Genomic DNA, 23,611 nt, shown 5'->3' with positions numbered 1-23,611 from the left:
TCTCCTGGCTCTGCGCTCAGGACTTAACTCCTAGCGATTCCTGGGGGACCACCATATGGGATCCAACCCAGGTCAGCCACATGCAAGGCAAGCACCCTTCGCACTGCACAATCACTCTGGCCCCTGACCTGGGATTTTAAACCAAATGTTCAGACCCCGAAGTTTGCATTCATTTTGCATGCTGCCTTTTCCAGCTCTGGAGGGGGGACTCAACCCGGGTGTGATGGAGGCATCTTGGAGTTGGGGAGTATTGCAGGGGTGGAGGTGGGGGGGCTATACTGAGCTCAGGGCAGGCAGTGGAGGTCAACAAGCCTGTCCCAGCCCCTATAAACTCTTAGCAACCTCCAGGCCTCAAAGAGCCTGATGCTTCCCTGCCTAGGGCCTTATCTGAGAATTAATTAGCCTGGAGCCTTCAGGTTCGGGCCTGGAAAGAATTTCCCACTGGGACGGAAATGAAGACATGGGAGCATCACTCTCCTGGGGGAGTCCCTAGGGAGTGACTCTCAGATGACTTTGCTCCTGCCTAACACTGGTCTGTGGTTCCCCAGAGAGTTTGAGCCAACCTGCAGGAAGTGGCAGCGGGCGTCTTCTTTCCTCCTCACCACCTTCAGGTTCCCCCAGCCCTTGGACCCTTTTATACACACTAGGTGCTCTCTGTTTCCCCTCAAGATCGCCCTCCTAATCTTCAACACGCCTGCCTCTTCGCACCTGCCTGCTTACCTGTCTTCCCACCTCGCTTCTATCTCCCCTTCTCATTTCCCTCTCTGTACCCCTTCCTCCAGGAAATCCTCCCTGATGCTCCGACAGTACCTACGAAGTTCTGTCTACTTCCCCTTCTCTCCAGTGGCCCTGTTAATTCGGCATGGTGTGCCTTCTAAGTGCCAGGGCCCCCTGGGACATCCTGCCAGCTCTGTGACATTGGGCAAATTGCTTTCCTCCCTGTGTAGCAAACCTTGGGTTATAAAGTGGGATAATGTAGCACCTACCTCACAAGGTTGTTATGGGGATTTCTAGAGGCTTCATGTGTAAATGTCAGTGTCTACGTGCGTAATAGTTGCTCAGTAAATATTAGCCCATGTTTACTTGACAAATTTTCCTGGGATATAGTAGATACTCAGTAAACGTCTATAAAAGTTGCCTAGGCATCACTTGCTTAATGTCTACTACCTGCCAGAGGCTGTTCTCAGCATGTTATAAATATTATATATGGAACTGTGTGTATACCGCTGCCAGGAGTAATTCCTGAGTGCAGAGCCAGAAGTAACCCCTGAGCATTGCTGGGTGTGACCCAAAAAAGAAAAAAAAAACTGTATATTATTTATGAAACTTATATCTAAGGAAAAGAAGGCCCAGAAAAGTTTGTGAGCGAGGGAGGCATTAACTTTTGCTTGCATGCAGCTGTGGCCACAGTACTGGCTTGAATCCTGACCCCCTCAACCCCCACCAAACCACCACCAGGTGTGACCCCCGAGCACCTCCAGCCCATCAAACAGGGAAAAATGAAAAGTTAATGAGTTTTTCCAGGGTCACACCTACGGTCAGCGGCAGGGCAGGCAGCAGCTCCAGCCCCAGACTTTAAGCTAAAGGAATGGACATGCCGGGGGCTGCAGTGGAGGGAGAGCAGGGGCCTTCTACCAAAGTCATTCACGTCCCACATCCCACCCCACTCTCTTTCAGGTCCCGGGAGTTCCTGCTTGGCTCGGGACATCCTTGGGCTGCCAGGGAGGCTGGTTGGAAGCGGGGTCCCCCGAGGGTCCCCAAGCCCAGCATGTCACAGGTGATGCCCAGCTCCCTCCTGGCAGGAGGCCCCACGGTCGGCCTGGCCCCCTGCGAGGAGCCCGGGAAAGGCCTGCATGCAGCCCCCCGGCCCAGCTTGCCGGCCCAGTGCCCTTACTACACCACAGAAGGCTGGGGGGCCCAGGTTCTGATGGCCCCTGCCCCCAGCAAGGGGTCCCCGGGCAGACTCCAGCAGATCCCGCAGGCTGGAGCCAAAACCAATGGCCTGGTGCGGCCCCCTGGGGACCAGGCCTCAGGGCCGCTGGAGGACCTCGACTCCTACCTCGACTTCTCCCTGGACGCGCTCAAGCACATGATGCTGGAACTGGACCCCAACTTCCAGCTGCTCCCCTCCGTCACCGGTGGGCCCTGCTCCGAGCCCACCCAAAGCACCGCCTGCAGGGTGAAGAAGGAGGAGCCTGAAGTCTTGGGTAAGAACCTGGGTCCTGTGCCAGGAGCCGGGCTGGGGGACCCGATTTTAACTGAATCACCCTGGGAAACACAGTTATGAAGTTGTTCGTGGTTGGGTTTCAGTCATACAGGATTCCAACACCCATCTCTTCACCAGTGGACATTTACCACCACCAGTGTCCCGGGTTTCCCTCCTGCCAACCAGCCCCCCTCCCTGCCCCCTCCAGCCTGCCCTCCAGCCCTCTTAGGAATGATGGTTTGCAACAATGTTACTGAAAGGTTACTGTGTAACTGACTTTACCTCCTTTCAGCACTGGGCTCTTGTCCAGTGATCATTTCCCTTTGTAGTGCAGTCGGTAGGGCATTTACCTTGCACGCAAACAACCCTGGTTCGATTTCTCCGCCCCTCTTGGAGAGCCCGACAAGCTACCGAAAGTATCTTGCCCCCAGAACAAGAAGTCTCACAATGGAGACGTTACTGGTGCCTGCTCAAGCAAATCGATGAGCAACGGTGTGACAGTGAGAGAGAGACCCAACTTCTTGTTTTTTTGTTTTTTGTTTTCTGTAGTTTTTGTTTTTGTTTTTTGCTTTTTGGGTCACACCCAGCGATGCTCAGGGGTTACTCCGGGCTCTGCACTCAGGAATTACTCCTGGTAGTGCTCAGGGGACCATATGGGATGCCGAGGATTGAACCCGGGTCGACTGTGTGTGCAAGACAAATGCCCTACCCGCTGTACTATCGCTCCAGCCCCGAGACCAGACTTCTTGAGGATAAGTTTCCTATTAATTCAAAGGAGTAAAGAACTGGGTCCTAACTGGGGGGGTGGTGCTATGCAGTCCTAAACAAATTACTTAAGCTCTCTGTTTTCTCTGCTGTTCAAAATAAACTCTGGGCTAGTGGGGGCTGAAGTGATAGCACAGCAGGGAGGGCGTTTGCCTTGCACACGGCTGACCTGGGTTTGATTCCCAGCATCCCATATGGTCCCCTGAGCACCGCCAGGAATAATTCCTGAGTGCAGAACCAGGAGTAACCCCTGTGCATCATCATGTGTGACCCCCCCCCCAAAAAAAAACCCCTCTGGGCTAGAAAGGTAGTACAGATGTTAGGATGCTTGGCTTGCACACAGCAGCCCTGATTCCATCCCCCCGGCCCCAGCTACGGTTTCCCAGCATCACTAGGAGTAAACACTGAGGACAGAGCTGAGAGGAAGTCCTGAGCATTGCTCGCCACTCAGCCTTCCCTTGCCCCCCAAGAAGAACTAAATACAAATTTCACTCACTATCCAATTCTACTCAGTTCCTGACTTTGGGGAAGTGATGGACATGCACTTTATGTGCATAAGAGAATTTAAATAAGCCCACCTACAGTATGTAAGAATTTTAGGGCCAGAGGCCAAAGCAGTAATACAGCATGTAGGGCACTTGCCTTGCATGCAGCTGACCTACATCCCAGATTACTCCCCTACATCCCAGATTACTCCCCCGAGCACTGCCAGGAGTAATTCCTGAGAGTAGAGCCAGAAGTAACCCCTGAGCACGACCATGTATGGCCAGAGAGAGAGAAAGAGAGAGAATTTTAGGGTCAGAGAGATAATGCAGCAGGCAAAGCAACTGACCTGGGTTCCAATCGTTTTGGCACCACATATGGTACCCAGACCCCTCATGGAGTGACCCCTGAGTGCAGAGCTGCAGGGCCTGATAACTTGATATGCATGAGAACTTAGCGATGCAGAGTAATGCCCTTCTCTGTCCTATGACATTGGCTTATTTGGGGGTTTGTTTTTGGTTTTTGGGTACACAGTGATGTTGGGGCTTTCTCCTGGCTTTGCACTGGTGCGATTCAGGCTGGGGATTGGACCTGGGGCGGCCACATATAAGGCAAGTGCCCGACCTGCTGCACTATTGCTCCAGGCCAACACTGCTCTTTATGTCCAACCCTGGTCACTTGGGATGTTCATAGAACCAGTATGTGGGCCCATGTTCCTGTCTGGGGAGGCCTGGGCTGGGAGCAAAGGGTCCGAGAGGCAGAATTCATTCTGTTTAGGGTAGGATGTGGGTTGTGTTTAAGCCGTAGTGTGCTGTGACGTGCTAAGCTGCAGACTTCCTACCGGGCAGCCCTGAATTAAAGTGTCTGCTAATGGCCATGGTGTGAATTCTCCCACCACAGCCACCTCCTTGCTGCCAACAGATGTTACACGGAAGGTGGCATCCAAGAGGGACAGATATTAGCAGTTTGCTACTTAATATCCCCTCGTCTGGGGCCAGGGAGATGGCTCATGTAGGGCACCATCTGGCATCTTCAGTCCAGGCTCTGAGTTTAACCACCCAAAACCATCAGGTACAGCCTGAACTACTGGGGGAGATCCTAGACCACCCTGCAGCACCTCTGGGAGTGACCCCTGTAAAATAACATTCTCACCTTCCCAATTCAGCAGGTATCAGTAACCTCAGGAGTCTTGAGAAAAACAAAAATGTCATGAAATAATGGGAGGTGGTGATTAAGTAGTACTCTTGTTTGTAACCAGTGTTATTTCACTCTGTGTTGATGTAATTTCGTTTTGGGGTTTGGGGTGGGGTTTGTTTTCTTTTTCGGGGTGGGGGGTGGCTTAGCTGTACTCGGCAGTGCTCAGGGTTTACTTCTAGCTCTACGCTCAGGGATCACTCCTAGCAGTGCTCAGGAGAACCAAATGGAGTGCCAGGAATTGAACCTAGGCTCGCCTCATGCAAGGCAAGTGCCCTAACCACTGTACTATCACTCCAGCCCAAGGGGTAAACATTTCTTAGACTCTTTTTTGGGGGGAGATGGGTGCTTAGGCCTAGCCAGAGGAATTCAGGGGCTATTCCTGGCTGTACTCAGGGGTGACGCCTCTAGGTGGCGAGGGGACCATTTACAGGCACCGGGATCAGAGCCCTTTGACCCCTGTCCTACCTCCCCGGCCGAGGGTGGTCATTCCATCCCCGTTACTGGCGGCTGGCGGGGGTGGGGGGCTGGCGCCCAGAGGCTGCCCGACCGCAAGAGCGCAGCTGACCTCACCCACGCTCTACCATCTCAGCCTCCTCGTCTGCAAAGCCCAGAGGCCTTCTTACCTCAAAGGGCTTTCAGGGATTAGAAGAAAAAGCATTTGTGGGGTGCCTATCCCCGGGCCTGGCACTGGGTGAATCATTATCAGTGGTGGGTGTTTTCATGAACCGCGGGATTGCATGGAGCACCAGCCCGGGGCGAGGTTCGGGCTAGGAGCTAAGGCCGCAGGCTCTGCCGGTGCCTGCCTCCCTGAGCTCGAGTCTGCTGCTCCCGCACCGCCCCGGCCTCCAGCCCCCCAGATGTTAAAAAAGAAGCACCTCCAGCCCTCAGGAGTCCTCCTGCTCCTCCGGCCGGCCACGGGCATGTCTCTGCAAGGACAGGGAATTGGGGCCTAATTATCCTTGGCAACAGCAGCCCAGAGCTTGAATGTTACTGCCCCCGGCCAGGGCCAGCTGGGGCAAGACCAGGGTCTATGGCGTGTCCACAGGGAGAGGGAAGGGAGTGCATAGGCCAGCCCTCGCTCCAGGGGATGGGTAAACCTCCTTGTTTTCCGATGCCTTGGGCACCAGCTGCATCTTGAGGTTCAGCAGACTCGGCCTGAGCAGTGGTCAGAGGCTCCAGTTAAACGGCCAGGGCTCAAGAGATAGTACAGCAGGTCAGGCACTCGCCTCGCGTGTGGCAGATGCAGGTTTGATGTCCGGCGCCTCAGGTGAGCAACCCCAGCGGCAAGCCCTATGCGGAGAGCCAGGAGTAAGCCCTGAGCATCTCTGGGGGTGGCCCCCAAACCAAAAACAAACCAAAAGCGCTAAACTAGCTCTGTCTTGGGTCTCCTTAAACTCTGCCTGATCTGCAGTGCTCGGGGGCTCTCTGCCTCCCAACACAGGTAACCCCCACCCCCGCCCCACCCTCCACAAGTGATACTGAGCATAGCCAGCCAGAGAATAGCCTGTCCTCTTTGGGAACTGAGCCATCCTCCTGCACCTCAGCCTCCCAGAACCTTCTGCTTCGCCTGACTACTTGGAGCACTGGTGCTTCCTGGCACCTGTCCTCTCCCTTCCAGCTTTTGGAGCTGGGGGTCTGGGGGTGCCTCCCACCATCCCGATGCTCTTTCTCTCTGTCCTGACCCAGGGATTCAGGAGTGAGCATTAGCCCTCCTGCCCCTCGACAGAAGTGCTCAGATGATGGGTGACCCCTGTATATACTCCAGGAAGGAAATGCCCATCACCCCATCTACAAGATGAGAACACCAAACCCCTGGGGAGGGGGGATGGGTGGGTCACGTAGCTGACCTCGGGTGGGTCAGGCCTCCCTCTGGTGCCAGCTGCTAAAGCAGGCTGGTTCTTGCCACACTTGCGCCTGGAGCTAGCTGGCTTCACCGGGGCTTCCTGGAACAAACCTGCTGGAGTGGACCCCACCTTCCTGGCCTCAGAACCTGCCCCCCCCTCCCAGACTCTGCCCCCTCCCTTCCTCCCCTTCCCTTGGATTTACCCTCATGGGGACATCCCAGACTTGGCATTCTAGACTTCTAGAAGCCAACACCTTTCCATCACTGCCACCCCTCCCCAGCCCCCCAGGCCTGGAACAGGCCCCCACATTTCATCCTCCAGCATGTCTGCCAGGCAAGGCGATTTGCCAATCCCAAGTGTTTAATAGCTGTCTCTCCGCCTCCCCTCCAGATGCCCCCCTCCTGCCTGGCGTGGTGCTGGCACTTACATCTACCCAGTGCTGCTCAAACTTGCCCCATGGACCTGTAAACAGCGGCTGCACCCTGGGGGGGCAGGGGGATGGGGAGGTTCCCCCTCCCCCCCAGGACAGCACCACCTCAGGACAGCAGAAATGACTCACAGCCCCTCCTGACACTAACACCAACCCCCAGCCCAGAGCCCTGTGCCAAGCAAGGCCTGTGGTGAATACATATGCAGCTGACCCGGTGAGCAGGGGGCCCCCAGCACCTCTCCCCAAAGCAGCTGAGCACTTCCGCACAGAGCCAGGCTTGGGAAATGGTCCCGAGATGCCCCTTCTCCTAGAAGAGACCCTCCCAAAAGACAGCACAAGATTCTCCAGACATGGGGGTCCTCCAGACTCCTGTAAACTGGGCCCTGATATTTTTCATCTATCATGTGAATTCAATAGTTTTTTTTTTTTTTTGGGGGGGAGCTTTTTGGGTCACATCCGGCGATGCACAGGGGTTACTTCTGGCTCTGCACTTAGGAATTACTCCTGGTGTTGCTCAGGGGACCATATGGGATGCTGGGAATCGAACCCAGGTCGGCCACATGCAAGGCAAACGCCCTACCCGCTGTGCTATTGCTTCAGCCCTTCAATATTTTTCTTTTTCTCTCTTTGTTTTGTTGATGTTGTTATTTTGTCCTGTCTTTTGGGCCCTACCCAGGGGTGCTCAGGGCTCACTCCTGGCTCTGTGCTCAGAGCTCACTCCTGGCACCATGTGTAGTGCTGGGAGTTGAACCCCATACAAGACAAACAGTTTCCCTACTCTACTCTCCCTCCAGGCCTGGAATCAGTGTTTCTTTCTTTTGTCTTTGTTTTTGGGCCACACCCGGCGATGCTCAGGGTTTACTCCTGGCTCTGCACTCAGGAATCACTCCTGGTGAGACTCGAGGGATCATATAGGATGCTAGGGATCAAACCCAGGTCAGCTGCGTGCAAGGAAGGCAAATGCTCTACCCACTGTGTATTGCTCCGGCCCCTGGAGTCAGTTATTTCTATCCCTGGTACCAAAAGTTTCTCCAAGTACCCAGGAATGGCCCCTGAGTACTGTTGCTTGTGACCCCAAATATACAGCCTCAGTGGAACTGTTGCAAAGGATAAACAAGTTAATGCAAGTAAGAAGTTTATAACTGAATGGGCACACAGCACTCCAGAAATGCCAGCCTTTCATTCTAAACTGCAGTACACATGAGCTCCACACCCTCACATCTCTGAGCCACAGTTTCCTCTTCTCCAAAGAAATGCCTGCCAGCACCAGGCAAAAGTACTTTGTGAGGGGCCAGAGCGATAGCACAGCGGGTAGGGCGTTTGCCTTGCACGTGGCCGACCCGGGTTCTATCCCCGGCATCCCATATGGTCCCCCAAGCACCTCCAGGAGTAATTCCTGAGTGAAAAGCCAGGAGTAACCCCTGTGCATCGCTGGGTGTGCCCCAAAAAGAAAAAAAAAAGTACTTTGTGAGGGGCTGGAGCAATAGCACAGCGGGTAGGGCATTTGCCTTGCACATGGCCGACCCAGGTTCGATTCCCAGCATACCATATGGTCCCCTGTGCACCGCCAGGAGTAATTCCTGAGTGCAGAGCCAGGAGTAACCCCCGTACATCGCCGGGTGTGACCCAAAAAGCAAAAAGCACTTTGTGAGCCCATAGATGTCAGCACGTGAAAGGTGTCAAGATGGAAGCTGTGCTTGTCAACCTTCCAGAAGATTCCATCCCATCTCAAGACCTTGTCTTTTTCAGAGTCTGTCACACTTGCTGTCAGATAGGCTTCTTTGGGGCTGGAGAGCTAGTACAGCTGTAGGGCGTTTACCTTGCACGCAACTGACCCAGGTTTGATCCGCAGCATCCAATTTGGTTCCCTGACCCTGTCAGGAATAAGCCCTGAGCGCTGCTGGTTATGACCCAAAAGATGAAGCTCCTTTTACCTTCAGCAATAGGACCCCAGTCAACCAGGGAGTATTAGCTCCCTGGCCAGGACTGACCAGGTGAACGGTGCCCCTGATGCCTCCCTGGGCCAGACTCAAGTCCCCTCACTGATAAAATCCAGGGAGTTGGGCCAGAGAGATGGTACAGTGGGTAGGGCATTTGCCTTGCAAGCGGCCAACCAGGTTCAATCCACAGCATCTCATATGGTCCCCCAAGTACCGCCAGGAGTAATTCCTGAGCGCAGAGCCAGGAGTCAGCCCTGAGCATCGCCAGGTATGATCCAAATAGCCAAAAATAAATTAAAAAAAAAAAATCAGGAGGTTGAATGAAAGCCCCACTTTGCAGATGAGGAATCTGAGACTCCAAAATAGGAAAGTGATCTGAAGCCTTGTAGGGAAAATGGCAAAGCCAAGACTCATATCCTGGTTTGCTTTCGTTTGGGGCCACACCTGGCAGTGCTCAGTGGGTGCTCCTAGCTTGGTGCTCAAAGGACCGGGAGGTGCTGGGATTAAAACCCCAGGCTCCCGGCTTCAGTCTGCCCTCCATCTGGGGAGTGATCACTCCCCAGCCTGTACATCCAGGTCTGATGACAACCCCTCCCCACCCTCCCCCGCAGGGCGGCAAACCCAGGTCAGCCTGCCAACCACCCGTTCTGATGCAATCTGCCCCCACCCCATGCTAGCGGGCTCAGACAGAGGCATTGAGCGGACCAGGTCCCTACCCAGGAGCGTGCTGGGGCAGGCAAGGACGCCGGGCATGGGGGTGGCGGTGAGGTGGGCAGGTGCCAGCTCACCAGAACTGCGAAAGCCGTTTCCTGCCCACTCTGTGTCCCTGTGTCACGCTCCTCCCTCCCCCCCATCCCATTTCCATCCTGGGAAGCCAAAGGCAGGACCCCTGTGCTCCAGAGGAGAAGACTGGAGTAACCCCACTGTCTCTGTTACAGCCGAGGATAGCTCTGCCCCATCCGCACCAAAGGGAGAACCTCGGGGTTCCCCACTCCCAGGAGAAAGCAGGACCCCTGGGCATCCCACCAGCAGAGCAAGCATGAGCCAGCAGCCAGCCAGCGGGTGTGGGAACCAAATCAGCTCTATGGCTCCTCCACCATGCCCCCAGCTCACAAATGTGATTTTTTTTTTTTTTTGCTTTTTGGGTCACACCCAGAGATGCTCAGGGGTTACTCCTGGCTCTGCACTCAGGAATTACTCCTGGCAGTGCTCAGGGGACCATATGGGATGCCGGGGATCAAACCAGGGTCAGCTGTGTGCAAGGCAAATGCCCTACCTGCTGTGCTATCGCTCCGGCCCCATGAATGTGATTTTTTTTTCTTTCCGGCAAACTTGGTCTTGGGGTGAGCGCTGCCCAGCAGTGCTAGTGGCCAGGGGTGCTAAGAGCCAGTGGGGGTGATGGCCAGCAGTGCTCAGAGGCCCTGCAGGAACCACAGGGGTGCAAGTCAAGTGCTCCAGCCCCTCTCCCACCCTAGAGCAGTCTCCCCGGAACATTCTGGTCGTCCCCGGGCAGGGGTGCGCCAGCAGCTCCCAGGGGAGGTGGGAAGGCTGGAGACACAGTGGACTAGGGAACAAAACAAACTCTGAGCCCCCAGTTCCCCAAACCCGTGCTCTCCCTCCCTACATTCTGGGCTAATGAGTTCAGAGCAGAGTTTGGGTATTAGGTTTCCTTGGTGAGCACTAGAGCTAGAGAAACCCACCTTGACCTCCACATTCCCCCTCCACCACCAGCACAGACTCCAGCACTGACTGCACAGCTTCTCACCCCCTGCCCCTCGGGACACAGGTCTAACGGCCCTCCCCACCCCCACTCCCCCACTCAGAGAAGGTTATTTCACTGGAGGAGACAGTGCCCAGTTTTGTTTTATTTGGACGCCACTCCCAACCATGCTCAGGGGGCCGTGTGGTGCGGGGCTGTCCCAGCCCAGACGCCCACATGCCAACTGTGCTGCTTAGTCCTCCGAGCCATCTCCTCACCCCGTGAGTCTCAACGCGAGAGACAGGACAGCAGAGAGGGCACTTGCCTCGCACGCAGCAGCCCTGGGTTCATTGGGGACCCGGCATCCCACTGAGTCCCTCAAGTCCCGCCAGGACTGATCCCAGAGCACCACCGGGTGTGGCCCAAAAAACCAAACAAACAAAAATTTATAAGAGTGCACAATGTACCAAGCCACCCACACACACACACACACACACCCCATTTCATCATTATGTAACACCGGGTGGGGACAGATGCCCCGTATCACAGGTGCCGAAAGCAAGGTGCCACATGACACCCCACTGGTGGAAAGCCAACGGTAGTTAGTGACAGCTGATGGCCTGGCTCACCCAACCCCCTCCCATCCAGGGCAAGAGGCGCCTTCCCATAAAGAGCCCAGGCTGATGCCAAGTTGCTGCTCCCCTCTGCCTCAGTTTGCCCGCCGTTTCACAGCCTCCCCACTCTGCAGGCAGCTCCAGGTTTCACCCTCACTTTGTTCTCTCCCCCCAAGACATCAAGTACATCGAGGTGAGCTCCACCAGGCCAAGGTGCCACGAGGGCCCTCCGCTCGGCTTGAGCCCGACCGTCACCCCACCCTTCAGCTCCGCCCACCCCGGGGGCCTGCTCCTTTCCAGAGACATCCCCAGAGAGACCCGCAGCAGCAGCGAGAGCCTCATCTTCTCGGGGAACCAGGGAAGGGGGCACCAGCGCCTCCCTCCCCACTGCGGGGTTCCCTCCGGTCACCCCCCAGCCTCTTCCAGCATCGCCATCCCGCCCATGGGGCACAGGGCCTCAGGCCCCCATGACCTCGGCTCCCCCTGGGGGGCCTCTCCAGGCTTGGAGAAGGGGCTGGGGACCCCGGCCCGTCAGCGGGGTAGCCGGGTCTCAGTGCTGTCAGCCAGCCCAGCGTCTGACATCAGCTACGAGTTCGGAAGGTAAGTCGCTGGCATGAGAACGTTTCAGGTTACCTCTGCCACCTACATGTGTGTTCATGCACACACACACACACACACACACACACACACACACACACACGCCCGCGAGCATGCTTTTCTATGCATCCCAACCACCACATCGCCATCTTTCCCTCAGCATTTAGATTAAGATTCAGGGGTCTGGGGCTGGAACGATAGCACAGTGGGTAGGGCATTTGCCTTGCACATGGCCAACCCAGGTTCGATCCCCGGCATTCCATATGGTCCCCCCGCCCCGAGCACCACCAGGAGTAACTCCTGAGCCCAGAGCCAGGAGGAACCCCTGAACATTGTTAGGCATGACCCAAAAAAGCTGAATAAATAAATGAAAAATAAAGCAGGGGCCGGACCGATAGTACAGCGGGTCCGGTGTTTGCCTTGCATGCAGCCAACCTGGGTTCAATCCCCAGCATCCCATATGGTCCCCCGAGCACTGCCAGGAGTAACCCCCTGAGCATCGCTGGGTGTGACCCAAAAAGGAAAAAAAAAAAGAAAAAATTAAGCAAATGCATTTAAAAAAAAATTTCAGGGGTCTGGAGAGATAGTACAGGGGTAAGGCCAACATGACTTCTATCCCTGGCACTTCTGATAAGGTCTCCTGAGCACCATCAGGATGTCCCAAAAATGTAATTAAAAGGTCAGAAGAGTACTTATATGCCTTGTGTGCAACCTAACCAGGTTCCCCAGCACCACATATGGTCCTCCCTGGCCCCCTGCAAGCACAGTCAGGAGTGATCCCAGAGAGCAGAGCCAGGAGGAAGCCCTGAGCACAGCTGGGTATGCCCTCTTCAAGAAACAAAAACCGGAATTAAGAGTCAGGACCCACAGAGAGAACTTATTGGGCTGAACATCAGTTTTGCACACAGGAAGTCCGGGTTCAGTCCTCAGCACCACATGGCTCCCTGAGCACTGAACCAGGAGTAGCCCCTGCGCACTGTAGTGCTCACAGGAAATAAAAGAAATTATGATTTAATATCCAAAAGTCTAGACTCGCACAACCTCTTAGGTCCAGAACCTTGTTAGTCGATCTTGCTGGGCCCCTCCCAACTCCCCGGGAAATTTCCTTGTTATTTTTTTCAATCTCAAAACACAGACATATAGGGGCTGGAGTGATAGCACAGCGGGTAGGGCGTTTGCCTTGCACTCGGCCAACCCGGGTTTGAATCCCAGCATCCCATATGGTCCCCTGAGCACCACCAGGGGTGGCTCCTGAGTGCACAGCCAGGAGTAATCCCTGTGCATCGCCAGGTTCGACCCAAAAAGCAAAAAAAAAAAAAAAAAAAAAAAAAAAACACAGACATATAAAGTAAGTGGGAGTCTGGTGGGGCACCTGTTTGGGAAGGAAAAGGTTCTTCCTCTTTGCCATGGGCAAAGCCAAGGAGGAGGCAAGCCAGCCAGGCGTTCCTGAGTCACCCAGTCCTGCAACATGGTGGTGACAACGGGGCTGCCATCCATGTCCTGCTAAGGAAGCCCAGCCCAGTGGGCCCCTGCCCCCCATCACCCCGAACCCACTATACCCACAGCTCCTGGGTCGCGCACAGCCTCTGAGCAGGGGCGTCGGGCTGGTGGCAGAGGCCCCCACCTCTCACTGGAACTGGGGGGTTCCTTCTCTTGCCCTGGCTGGGGGGCACCCCTGGGCCTCCTGCTGAGAGCTGAGGGAGGAGGGAGGAGGGGGACAGCCAGGCTACCTGCTGCAGGATGAGAGGGAAGGTGGGCATGGGGGTGACAGCTCCCCTAGGCCAGCCTGGCTGGGAAGACCCAGGGTTTCCAGCCCGCACCCATATGGTCCGCTACTTAGAGGGGCGCAGACTCTGGGTGGGGGCATCTCTGTACCCTTCAGTACCCCTTGCGGACCCTGTGACATACCCTTTGCTCTGGGCTCTAAGGGTGGTGAACGCAGGGATCTAGCTGACCAAAACCAAGGGTACCCAGCTCACAGCACTCCTGATTCTGGTCCCCGACTGCCCCTCTCCCCGCCAACACCCCGTCACCCACTAACTTCCTGCCGTTTCCCCCTGCAGTAGCCAGTCCCTGCCCCACTCCAGCGCCTACAGCCATTGGTCATCCTCCAGATCCTCAGACAGCCCAGCCAACTCTTCCTCCAGCCTCCACAGCCTTGGACCAGGGTCCCCGTGTACAAGAGCCAGTGACCTCCAGGTCCCCGGCACCCCCACCCCAAGCCTGGGCCCTTCAGGGGCGACCCACTCCCCACCGCTGGCCAAGGAGCATGCCAGCAGCTGCCCCCCATCCATCACCAACTCCATGGTGGACATTCCCATCGTGCTGATCAACGGCCGCCCAGAACCAGGATCTCCTCCATCCCAGCGAAATCCAGGACCCCAGGACCTTGTCCGAGCCGGGGCCACTTCTGCCAGCTCCCCAGGGCCAGCCACCAGAAGCTACAGCCAGACCCTGCCAGAGGCCTCGCCCACCGCTTCCCCAGAGGGTATGTCATAACCATACCTCAGCATCACACATGGGCTTCTGCAAGGGCTAGCAAGCACCCCGCAGGAATAACTACCGTGGGGAAGTACCGTGTGCCAGGCGTGGGCTGCAGAGAGGGGGCACAGTTCAGAGAAATACACAAAAACCCAAGGATGAGCAGCTGGGGAGGTGCTAAGGGGCTGGGGTACAGCCTTGGTATGCAGGAGCCCTGGGTTCACTCCCCAGCACCACATGGTCCCCTGAGCACAGTCAGGTGTACACACACACATACACACACATACACACATAAACACAGGCAAATACACATGCTAAGACAGTGGTTCTCCAGTTTTACATGAGTACGAGTCCGAGGCTCAGTGGTGAAATGTCCTGTTCTGAGGACAGAAAAAGAATGATCCTTTGAACCCAGAGATCTGGAAGGAGGTTGAACTGGATGTGGAAACTGGATCAAAAAGTCTGGTATGGGGGGTGGGGGGGAGACTGGAGCAATAGTACAGCAGGTAGGGTGTTTGCCTTGCACATGGCCAACCCGGGTTCGATTCCCAGCATCTCACATGGTCCCCTGAGCACCGCCAGGAGTAATTCCTGAGTGCAGAGCCAGGAGTAACCCCTGAGCATCGCCGGGTGTGACGCCCCCCCCAAAAAAAAAGAAGGGGCTGGAGCGATAGCACAGCGGGTAGGGTGTTTGCCTTGCACGCGGCCGACCTGGGTTCGATCCCCGGCATCCCATATGGTCCCCCAGCACCGCCAGGAGTAATTCCTGAGTGCAAAGCCAGGAGTAACCCCTGAGCATCGCTGGGTGTGACCCAAAAAGCAAAAAAAAAAAAAAAAAAAAAAAGTCTGGCACGGGGTTGGAGCGATAGTACAGTGGGTAGGGCATTTGCCTTGCACGCGGCTGACCTGGGTTCAATCCCCAGCATCCCATATTGCCCCCCCGAGCACCGCCAGGAGTAATTCCTGAGTGCAAACCCTGAGCTTCACCAGGTGTGACCCCCCAAAAAAGAACCAAAAAAAAGCCTGGCGCGTGTAGGAGAAGGAGAGTATTTCCCGTGAGAGATGGGCAAGTGCATGATCATAAAGATGTGGGTGCCCACGGCGTGATTAGAAAGTGACCACCAGGCTGGGTGCATGGTCAGATCACAGAGGGATATTTGGCGCCAGATGCTGGGAAGCCTTGAACACCCATATAAAGAGGGTGTTTGACCCTTGGGGCCCCGGGCGTGCAGCATAGCTGAGGCATTGCAAAGGCTCCGGTCTGGGGCCTGCGAGCAGCTTAAATTTGGTCCCATTTGCATTTCATCACAAATCAGCCCCCACAGGCCTTCAAGGGGACCTGAGCCTGGGCCAGGGCTGGAGGGCGGAGCGAGGCCTGAGACCGTGGAGCTGTGGCACCAGTGGGCTGGATGACTAAGCCCAGAAAGTGCGTCCGGTGGCTGACGTGGGTGTGTGCGTGCGTGCAGGGATGACGACCCACAGAGGGGTTCGAAAACGCATTCCACGGCAGACAGCTAAAGCCCACAGAACTGCAAACACCCTCCTTCCCGGATCTGACTCTGCAGGCCCCCAGAAAGAGCAGCGCCAAGCAGCACCCAAGGCGGGGCCCAGAGGCCGAGCCCAGCAGCCAGGAGGCACACGAGCGAGCAAGCGGCTCCCCCTCTAGTCCCACCCACTCAGCCTCGCTCACTGGGTGGCAGGCGCGGGCGGAGGGGGGGCTGGGGGTTGAGGGGGTGGGCAGCAGAGTTGGAAACAGTCCACCCACAGCCTTTCCAGCTCTGTCTCCCTCTTCCTCCCTCTCTATCCCTCTCTCTCACATACACCTCCCTCTTTCCCTCCCTCTTTCTCCCTCCCTCTCACACACACATATCCTTCTCTCCCTCCCTCCCTCTCTCTCCCTTTATCTCTTTCTCTCTGTCTCTCTCTGTCTCTGTCTCTCTGTCTGTCTGTCTGTCTGTCTGTCTCTCTCTCTCTCTCTCTCTCTCTCTCTCTCTCTCTCTCTCTCTCTCTCACACACACACACACACACACACAGAGCCACAGCCAGAGAAACAGACCAAACAGCTAAGCCTTTGAATCTGCTGATTGGGTTCTGAGGAACAAATCAAACCCCAGATTTCAGAATGTTCTTTTCTTTTCTCTTTTTCTTATTGTGCTGGGGAGGTGGGGAAGGGGGGGTCACACCTGTCAGTGCCCCTGGGATCAAACCCAGGCTCTCAAACACGGAAGGCCTTTGCTCTGCCCCGTGCACCCGGCCCAGCGCCTGGACTCCTCCTACGGCCATGACACAGCTTCTCTGGGGGCCTGTGTGGAAAGCCGCTGCCCTACAGGGACCCTGCTTGGGGCATCCTGGCACCTCAGAGCATCTTAGGGGACGGCCCCATCCTGGTCGGTGGTGGCCCAGGGTATCACTCTAGCTGGGATCTTACCAACGCCTGCAGACCTTTCTCGAGCTTTCCTTCCCTAACGGAAGACCCTCTGGGCTTTTCTAGGTTCCTCAGCGCCTTCTGGGCTCCAGGAGCCAGACAGTGGCCCGCCTCTGTGGAGAGGGGGTTGCCTTCCAAGCACTGCCTCCCCCCTCAGACCTGCTGTTTGCCCTCCCTTCGCCCGCCCTTCCATTTTCTTCTCCAAGTTGTACATATAAGGAACTCATCAGGTTGTTAACGGGACTCTAAACAAAAGAGGCGTCTCAGAATCCCTTCGGTTTGGGGATTGATTTTTTTTTTTTTTTGGTGGGGGGATGTTGAGACACACCTGGCAATGTTCAGGGGACCATAAACGGTGCCAGGGACTGACCCCAGGTTGGCCGCATGCAGGGCAAGTGCCTTCCCCCTGTCCTACCCCTCCAGGCCTCCGAGGCCCTCCTGGCTCCTGATTTCCCCACAGGCAATCCTAAGCTTGAGAAACTGTTTCTCATTAAAGAGAAATTTTTATTTACTTGTGGTTGGTTACTAAGGATACAAAGTAGACTCCCAAATTTGAGGAGTAACAAGCCCTGGAATTCTGGCTCCTGCCTCCAGGGGTAACTGGAGATACAGTGGGGAGAAGGGGTTGGACGGGGCTTCTGGGCAGAGGAGGGGGCACCTCTCGGCTCCTCTCTCTCCAGCCTTCAGGTGTCCCTTCTGTCTGTCTCTAGGACCCACTAGGGACATGCAGCCCACCATGAAGTTCGTGATGGACACCTCCAAGTTCTGGTTTAAGCCGAGCATCACCCGAGAGCAAGGTAATGGGAAGATGGATTTAATGTGCGATTAGGTCTGGGTCCTGCAGCCCACACGGGCCCCTGAGTCATGGGGAAGTGGACGGCAGGGGCGGGCAAATGACCTCAGGACCCCCGGAAGCAGGGACTAGCAGAAAAAGAGGTCAGAACCACAGAAAGCACTTCCGGGTCAAAAGGTGATGCTGAAGGTTGGCTCCAGGAAGACCCTCCTGGGCTGGGAGGCAATGCTGGGGTTGGGGGGTGGGTGAGGGTGGTGGGTTGTGACTCTGACCCCAGGGTTGTTCCAGCCATCGAGCTGCTAAGGAAGGAGGAACCGGGAACATTCGTCCTGAGGAACAGCTCTTCCTACCGAGGCTCCTTCGGCCTGGCCTTAAAGGTGCAGGAGGCCCCGGCACCTGCCCAGAATCGACCAGGTAAGGCTCCATCCCGGACCCCACTCAAGAGCACCTGGAGGGCCCAGGCAGCACTGGGTTCAAATCCCACTCTGCTGCCAGGGGCCAGGGTAACCCAGGGCCAGCTCCATCGGGACCCCCCCGAAGGTCGGTGTGCCAAGCCCTCCCAGCTGCCCCCCACAGTGGGCCTGCCTTATTCCCTAAGCCTGAGCTACCACTCTCCCAAGCCCCCAGCTTAGCTCTCGTGGTCGGAAGAGGAAGACCCCAGCCCCTTCAAGGCTGTTCTTTTTGGGGTGTCCTCCTCTGTCCACCCCAGATTTCCAAGTCTGAACACACGTGTGCTAAGTCACTGGCGTGTGCTGGCTTATCCCGTACCTCCCCCTGGGGCCACCTTCACACACATCTACTCTACACTCCGTTTTGTGAGGCCCTGGGGGCCCCTCCTGGGCAGACTGATCAAATCGGGTTATGACCATTCAAGGTACCTGGGGAGGCCCCTCCCACCACCCCAGAATCATTCTTTTTCATATAAAGCTCCGGGACCCAGAGAGATAGTACTGCAGGTAGGGTGCTTGCCTTGTACATAGTCAACTCCAATTCAATCCCCAATACCCCATATGGTCCCCCAAGCTTGTCTAGAGTGACCCCTGAGTGCAAAACCAGGAACAAGCCCTGAGTGCCACTGGGTGTGGAAACCCACTCCCCCAAATTAAAAATAAAAAAAACAAAGCATAACACATAAGGTTCTGAGTTAGCAACCCCTAGAGCAAGAAGAACAAGCATGCAAACTCAAGCCCCTGTTCTCAGCTCATCTCTCTGACCCTGGGGGGGCTGGAGAGAGAGCTGAATGGGCTAAGCACACACAGAGCATGCAGGAGGCTCGGGTTCAATTCCCAGCATTGCAGCATCCCCTGAGCACCACTGGAGGTGACCCTCCATCCAGCTCAGAATCAGAAGTAACACCTGGCCTCTAGCAAAAACCAGAACAGGGGCCCAGGGTCTGGCAGAAGGTACAAAGAGCTGGAATGTATGCTTTGCAAACTGGAACCCCAGCTCCCATCCTCCATACCATAGGATCCCTCAATGGGCTGGTGGAAAAGAGGCAGAACTGTACTGTCTACCTCCCACAGCCAGCGGGACCTCCCAGTGGCAGACAGTAGCCCCTGAGGTGGTAGCAGGGGAAGAGATAGCGGGCTGCAGAACCAAGGTCTAATTTGTTGCCCTTGTTTTGGCATTTTGGGTCATACCCGGTGATGCTCAGGGCTTGCTCCTGGATCTGCACTCAGGAATTACTGCTGGTGGTGCTCGGGGGACCATAAGGGACGCCGGGTCGGCCGTGTGCAAGGCAAACACCCTCCCCACTGTACTATCACTCCAGACCCCAGACCCCGACCAGGGTCTGATCTAAACTGGCTCAGAACCATCCATCATAGCTCAGAGCCCAGAGAGACTCCAGCAGGGACCATTCCAGGGGACAGCCCACAAGCAAAGCTGGCACCTTGTTGACCTCTGGGGCTCCCCATCTCTGCTCTTCCTCCCCTTACCCCCAGGCCAAGACAGCAATGACCTCATCCGCCACTTTCTCATTGAGTCTTCTGCCAAAGGAGTGCGCCTCAAAGGAGCAGACGAGGAGCCCTACTTTGGTGAGCCTCTGCCCCACTCCACCACCTCCCTGAGTGGACCCCCATCTCCCCCACCCCACCCCTGAGCTGGGAATGGAGGGCTGAGGGCAGCCCCATCACACCTAGTTGCTTGTTCTCCCGCAGGGAGCCTCTCTGCCTTCGTGTGCCAACACTCCATCATGGCGCTCGCCCTGCCCTGCAAGCTCACCATCCCACAGAAAGGTGTGTCTCATGTACTGGGGCCAGAGTTTGGGGTCCTGGGGATAAGAACATGCTCTGGGGTCCCTCTCCAGTTCCACTTCCCCCGTGCGGCTGGAGACCGGTCACTGCTCTGTGACCTCACCTCAGTCTCCGCATCTGTGAAGAGGGTGCCGCCTGTGCTTGGCGGGAAGGCCTGGGCCCGTGCTAGTCTTGTCTGGGCGCACAGAAGGAACGGCAATCTACCTTGTTTCCGCTCCAGGCCCCACTTGCATTGGGCCTTTGCTTCGTTCACTCACGCGTCCTCACCGCAACCCGGGGAGGCAGTTACTGCTGATCACCCCCATTCCTGAGAAGAGAAGGAACGTTCAGGATTGGGGTGGGGATGGCCCAGGGGACTGGAGCACAGACTCTGCGTGTGGAAGAGCCCAGGGCTGCATGGTCCCTCCACACCTCGGGGTGTAGCTACCCAAAGGGGGTTGGAGATGGGGCCAGGGCCACAGTCCAGCGGGGAGGGCACTTGCCTTGCACACGGCCAGTCTGGGTTGGATCCCCAGCATCCCGTGTGGTCCTCCGAGCACGGCCAGGAGGAGTTTCTGAGCTCAGAGCCTGGAGTAAGCCTTGAGCATCACCTGGTGTGGCCCCCAAACAAACCAAGGAATAGAAAGAGGGTTGGGGGGCTGGAGCAATAGCACAGCAGGTAGGGTGTTTGCCTTGCATGCAGCTGACCCGAGTTCGATCCTCAGCATCCCATATGGTCCCCTGAGCACCACCAGGGGTGATTCCTGAATGCAGAGCCAGGAGTAACCCCTGTGCATCGCCAGGTGTGACCCAAAAAGAAAAAAAAATAAAGAAAGAGGGTTGGAGGAGTGAAGTCACTCTCTGAAGAGTGAAGTTCCCTCTGCAGTGCACAGCCCAGCCTCCCCCCACAGTGAATCACCTCTGAGAGGAACCAGGGTGAGGCATGAGGGCCCCCGGAGCCCCCACGAGGTGATGGGGAGCCGCTCCCTCCCTTCTCTCCCTACCCCTGCACAAAGTTCAGGATCCAGAGCCTGAGGTCTGATGGGGGGGGGGAGGAGAGATCAAAGAGCCCAGGCTGGCTCCAGCTAGTCCTTTGGGGAAACCAAAACCCCTTTTGCCTCATTACTGTAATCACACCTGGCTTCACAGCAGTCACTTCCGGAGCTGGAGCTGGCGGTGGAGGTGGGGGATGTTCAAAGGGAATGGGGGGGCGGTGCCTAAGGGAGTGGGCGCTGTTGTTCACTCTCCCCGCCCCCGCCTGGGGGCCTGTTCCTTTGCTTTGGCACAGAATTAGGAGGTGGAGGCGGGACCTCCGACCCCTCCACAGATGGCCTGGCGTCCAGCCTGAAAAAATCGGCCGGTGAGTGAGCAAAGGTGGGACAGGACCCTCCCCGGTTTGGCTGTACCACCCCTGAGCCCAAAACGCGCGCGCACTGCACGCACGCATGCACACACGCAGGTCCACACATGTTTCCCATCAGAGCTGCATAGCTTCATCTTTAACAAGGTGCCACATTCCTCCCCTCCCATAAACAGGCAGCTGGAGAGAGACGGTGCAGGCAGGGGGCTGGGGAGAGGGGCCAAGGAGGGGGGAGGCAGACTTACACACCACGGTGCAGAGGATGGGACCAGCCCTGGCCTCCAGGTCTGGGATGCACTGCAGGAGGTCTGAGTGCGGGGCATCCCTTGACCCCAGACATCTCCCACTGGCCCCTGAGTGGAGGGGGGCCTTCTCCCCACTCTCCTCTCTTTTCTCTCAACAATGAGTGGAGGAGGGCCAAGCTGGCTAGAGACAGATCGAGCCAGCCAGGGTGTGGGCAGATGGAACATTTGCCTAGAAGCAGCCCCTCCCCACAGGCCAGCATCTCTTCCAGCCCTGCCCTGGAGTAATGCAAAGCAAAAGACACTCCAGAATCCTCTGGGCTATGCCCCCAATTGCGCGTGCGCACGCATGCGCGCGCACGCACATGCACGCGTGTTGCCCACAAAGGAATCACTCACAGCTTTGAAAGGAATGTCTCCTCTCCCCTATTCCTGAAGGCGCCTGACCAGGGCAGAGGGAGGACAGGGGTCAGGGGTCACCCCTCATCCCGTGGATCCTTGCCCCCCCCCCCACCCTACAGGCTGTCACGCACTGTACCTGAGTTCCGTGAGTGTGGAGACTCTGACGGGAGAGCTGGCCGTGCGCAAGGCCGTGTCCACCACCCTGGAGAGAGACGTCCTCCCCACGCCCACCGTGGTCCACTTCAGAGTCACTGAGCAGGGCATCACCCTGACTGATGTCCAGCGGAAGTAAGGACCTCGCTGCTCCCTGGGGCTTGCTGGAGGGGAAGGGAGGGCTGAGGCTGAAGGAGCCTCAGCATCTGCGTGGGGGACACTGAGGGGCCTCGGGACACCAGCACGGACTCTCACCAGCTCCCCTTCACTCTGCCTCCTCCCAGGGTCTTCTTCCGGCGCCATTACCCCCTTGCCACCCTGCGCTTCTGCGGCCTGGACCCTGAGCAGCGCAAGTATGTCCGGGGGGGCATCTGGTTGACTTGAGCTGGGATCCCATAGACAGTCTGTGAACAGAACCCACCGGGAGGGGTGCTGGAAGCAGGGTGCATGGGGGTGTGCTTGCCCCTCCTGAGAAGGGGACGGAGCCCAGCCTCCCTGCTCATCCCTGCCCTGATCCCTCCTCTCCTGCAGGTGGCAGAAATACTGCAAGCCCTCCAGGTAAGGCCCCACTGGGGAAGGCCGGGAGGAAGGTTGCTCGGGAGGAAGGATGCTCGGGAGGAAGGATGCTCGGGCTCTGATGAGGGGCACAGACACAAGCCCTCGGGGGCCCTCCACTGTGGTGGGGGAGTCTTTTTTATTTTTTTTTGGGGGGGGAGTCTTGATCTCTATAGATGCCCCAGTCAGACTATGGGGACCTGTCCTTGCCTTCATGAAGTTTCCATGCTGACCGCTTGATTTTGGGAACCTCCAACTCAGATGGAGAGAAACCCAGATTGGGTGTTTTTTTTTGGGGGGGGTTGTTAGTATGGGGGCCATACCCAGTGGTGCTCAAGGGTTACTCCCTCAGGAATTACTTTTGGCTGGTGGGCTCAGGAGACGATATGGGAGACCATATGGGATGCTGGGGCTCGAACCCTGGTCAGGCGCGTGCAAGGCAAGCACCCTCCCCGCTGCACCACGAAACCCAGCTCTTAAACCCATGCCCTCCGACAGATTGTCCCCCCTCACTCTGGCTGCCCTCTCCCTCCAGGATCTTTGGGTTTGTCGCCAAGAGTCAGACCGAGTCCCAGGAGAATGTGTGTCACCTCTTCACGGAGTACGATGCGGTGCAGCCGGCCACGCAGGTGCTGGGCCTGGTGGACGCCCTGCTGCGGGGCCCGGAGAGGGCCTAGGCACGCCTCCACGGCCCGAGCACACTCCTCCCCCCTTGAACAGGGGGGCAGCCACCCCAGGGACCCTGTCTATTGAATGGAGGAGAGACCGTTGTCCCTTCAGGGCTGACCTTCGTCAGGAAGACCCTCGCCCGGGACTCAGTTTCCTCAAGCCCTAAAGGAGCAACTGCCCTGGACTCTGCTCGGCATCTTATCAAGCCCCTTGTGATTCTCAATCACGTCCCCATCTCAGGACACCTCCCCCCAAATATGGAAACCACTTCTGAGGTCCCCTAACTGCCCTGCTCTGGACACTGCACCTGGCAGCCCAGGGGGTCTGTCCCAGCAACGAGGGCACAGGCAGGACTGGGGGTGGACCAGCACGTTCCCGCCAGAGCTGCTTTCCTGACAGCCCCTTGGGAAGCTTTCCCAGGACAAAGATGCCATGGCCCTGCCTGCCTGCCAGAGACAGCTCAGCAGGAAGGAGATTGCTCTGGGGGCCAGGGGACCCACCTTCCTCCCAGCCCATGTCTA

General features: G+C 56.8%; 1 protein-coding gene across 1 annotated transcript; it reads left to right on the top strand.

The window, feature by feature from the left end:
* Positions 1-1,768: 1,768 nt before the first annotated feature.
* Positions 1,769-23,189, top strand: TNS4 (tensin 4). The gene is made up of 12 exons (XM_004608942.2): positions 1,769-2,207; positions 11,355-11,778; positions 13,839-14,263; positions 17,393-17,479; positions 17,764-17,889; positions 19,419-19,511; positions 19,635-19,712; positions 20,998-21,069; positions 21,833-22,001; positions 22,151-22,219; positions 22,398-22,424; positions 22,957-23,189. Exons 1-12 carry the CDS (start codon positions 1,769-1,771, stop codon positions 23,096-23,098), a joined length of 2,151 nt encoding a protein of 716 aa, XP_004608999.2. The 3' UTR covers positions 23,099-23,189.
* The last annotated feature ends 422 nt before the right edge of the window (positions 23,190-23,611 follow it).

The sequence above is a fragment of the Sorex araneus genome, chromosome 3, assembly GCF_027595985.1.
Source record: "Sorex araneus isolate mSorAra2 chromosome 3, mSorAra2.pri, whole genome shotgun sequence".
Classification (NCBI taxonomy): Eukaryota; Metazoa; Chordata; class Mammalia; order Eulipotyphla; family Soricidae; genus Sorex; species Sorex araneus.
This window is presented reverse-complemented; position numbering and strand designations above follow the sequence as displayed.

Excerpts from the sequence above, each read along its gene's own strand:
- TNS4 (XM_004608942.2), top strand. The coding sequence starts at position 1,769 with ATGTCACAGGTGATGCCCAGCTCCCTCCTGGCAGGAGGCCCCACGGTC. Across the intron at positions 11,779-13,838 it reads ATCAGCTACGAGTTCGGAAG|TAGCCAGTCCCTGCCCCACT; the intron begins GTAAGTCGCTGG and ends TTCCCCCTGCAG. Across the intron at positions 19,713-20,997 it reads GCTCACCATCCCACAGAAAG|AATTAGGAGGTGGAGGCGGG; the intron begins GTGTGTCTCATG and ends GCTTTGGCACAG.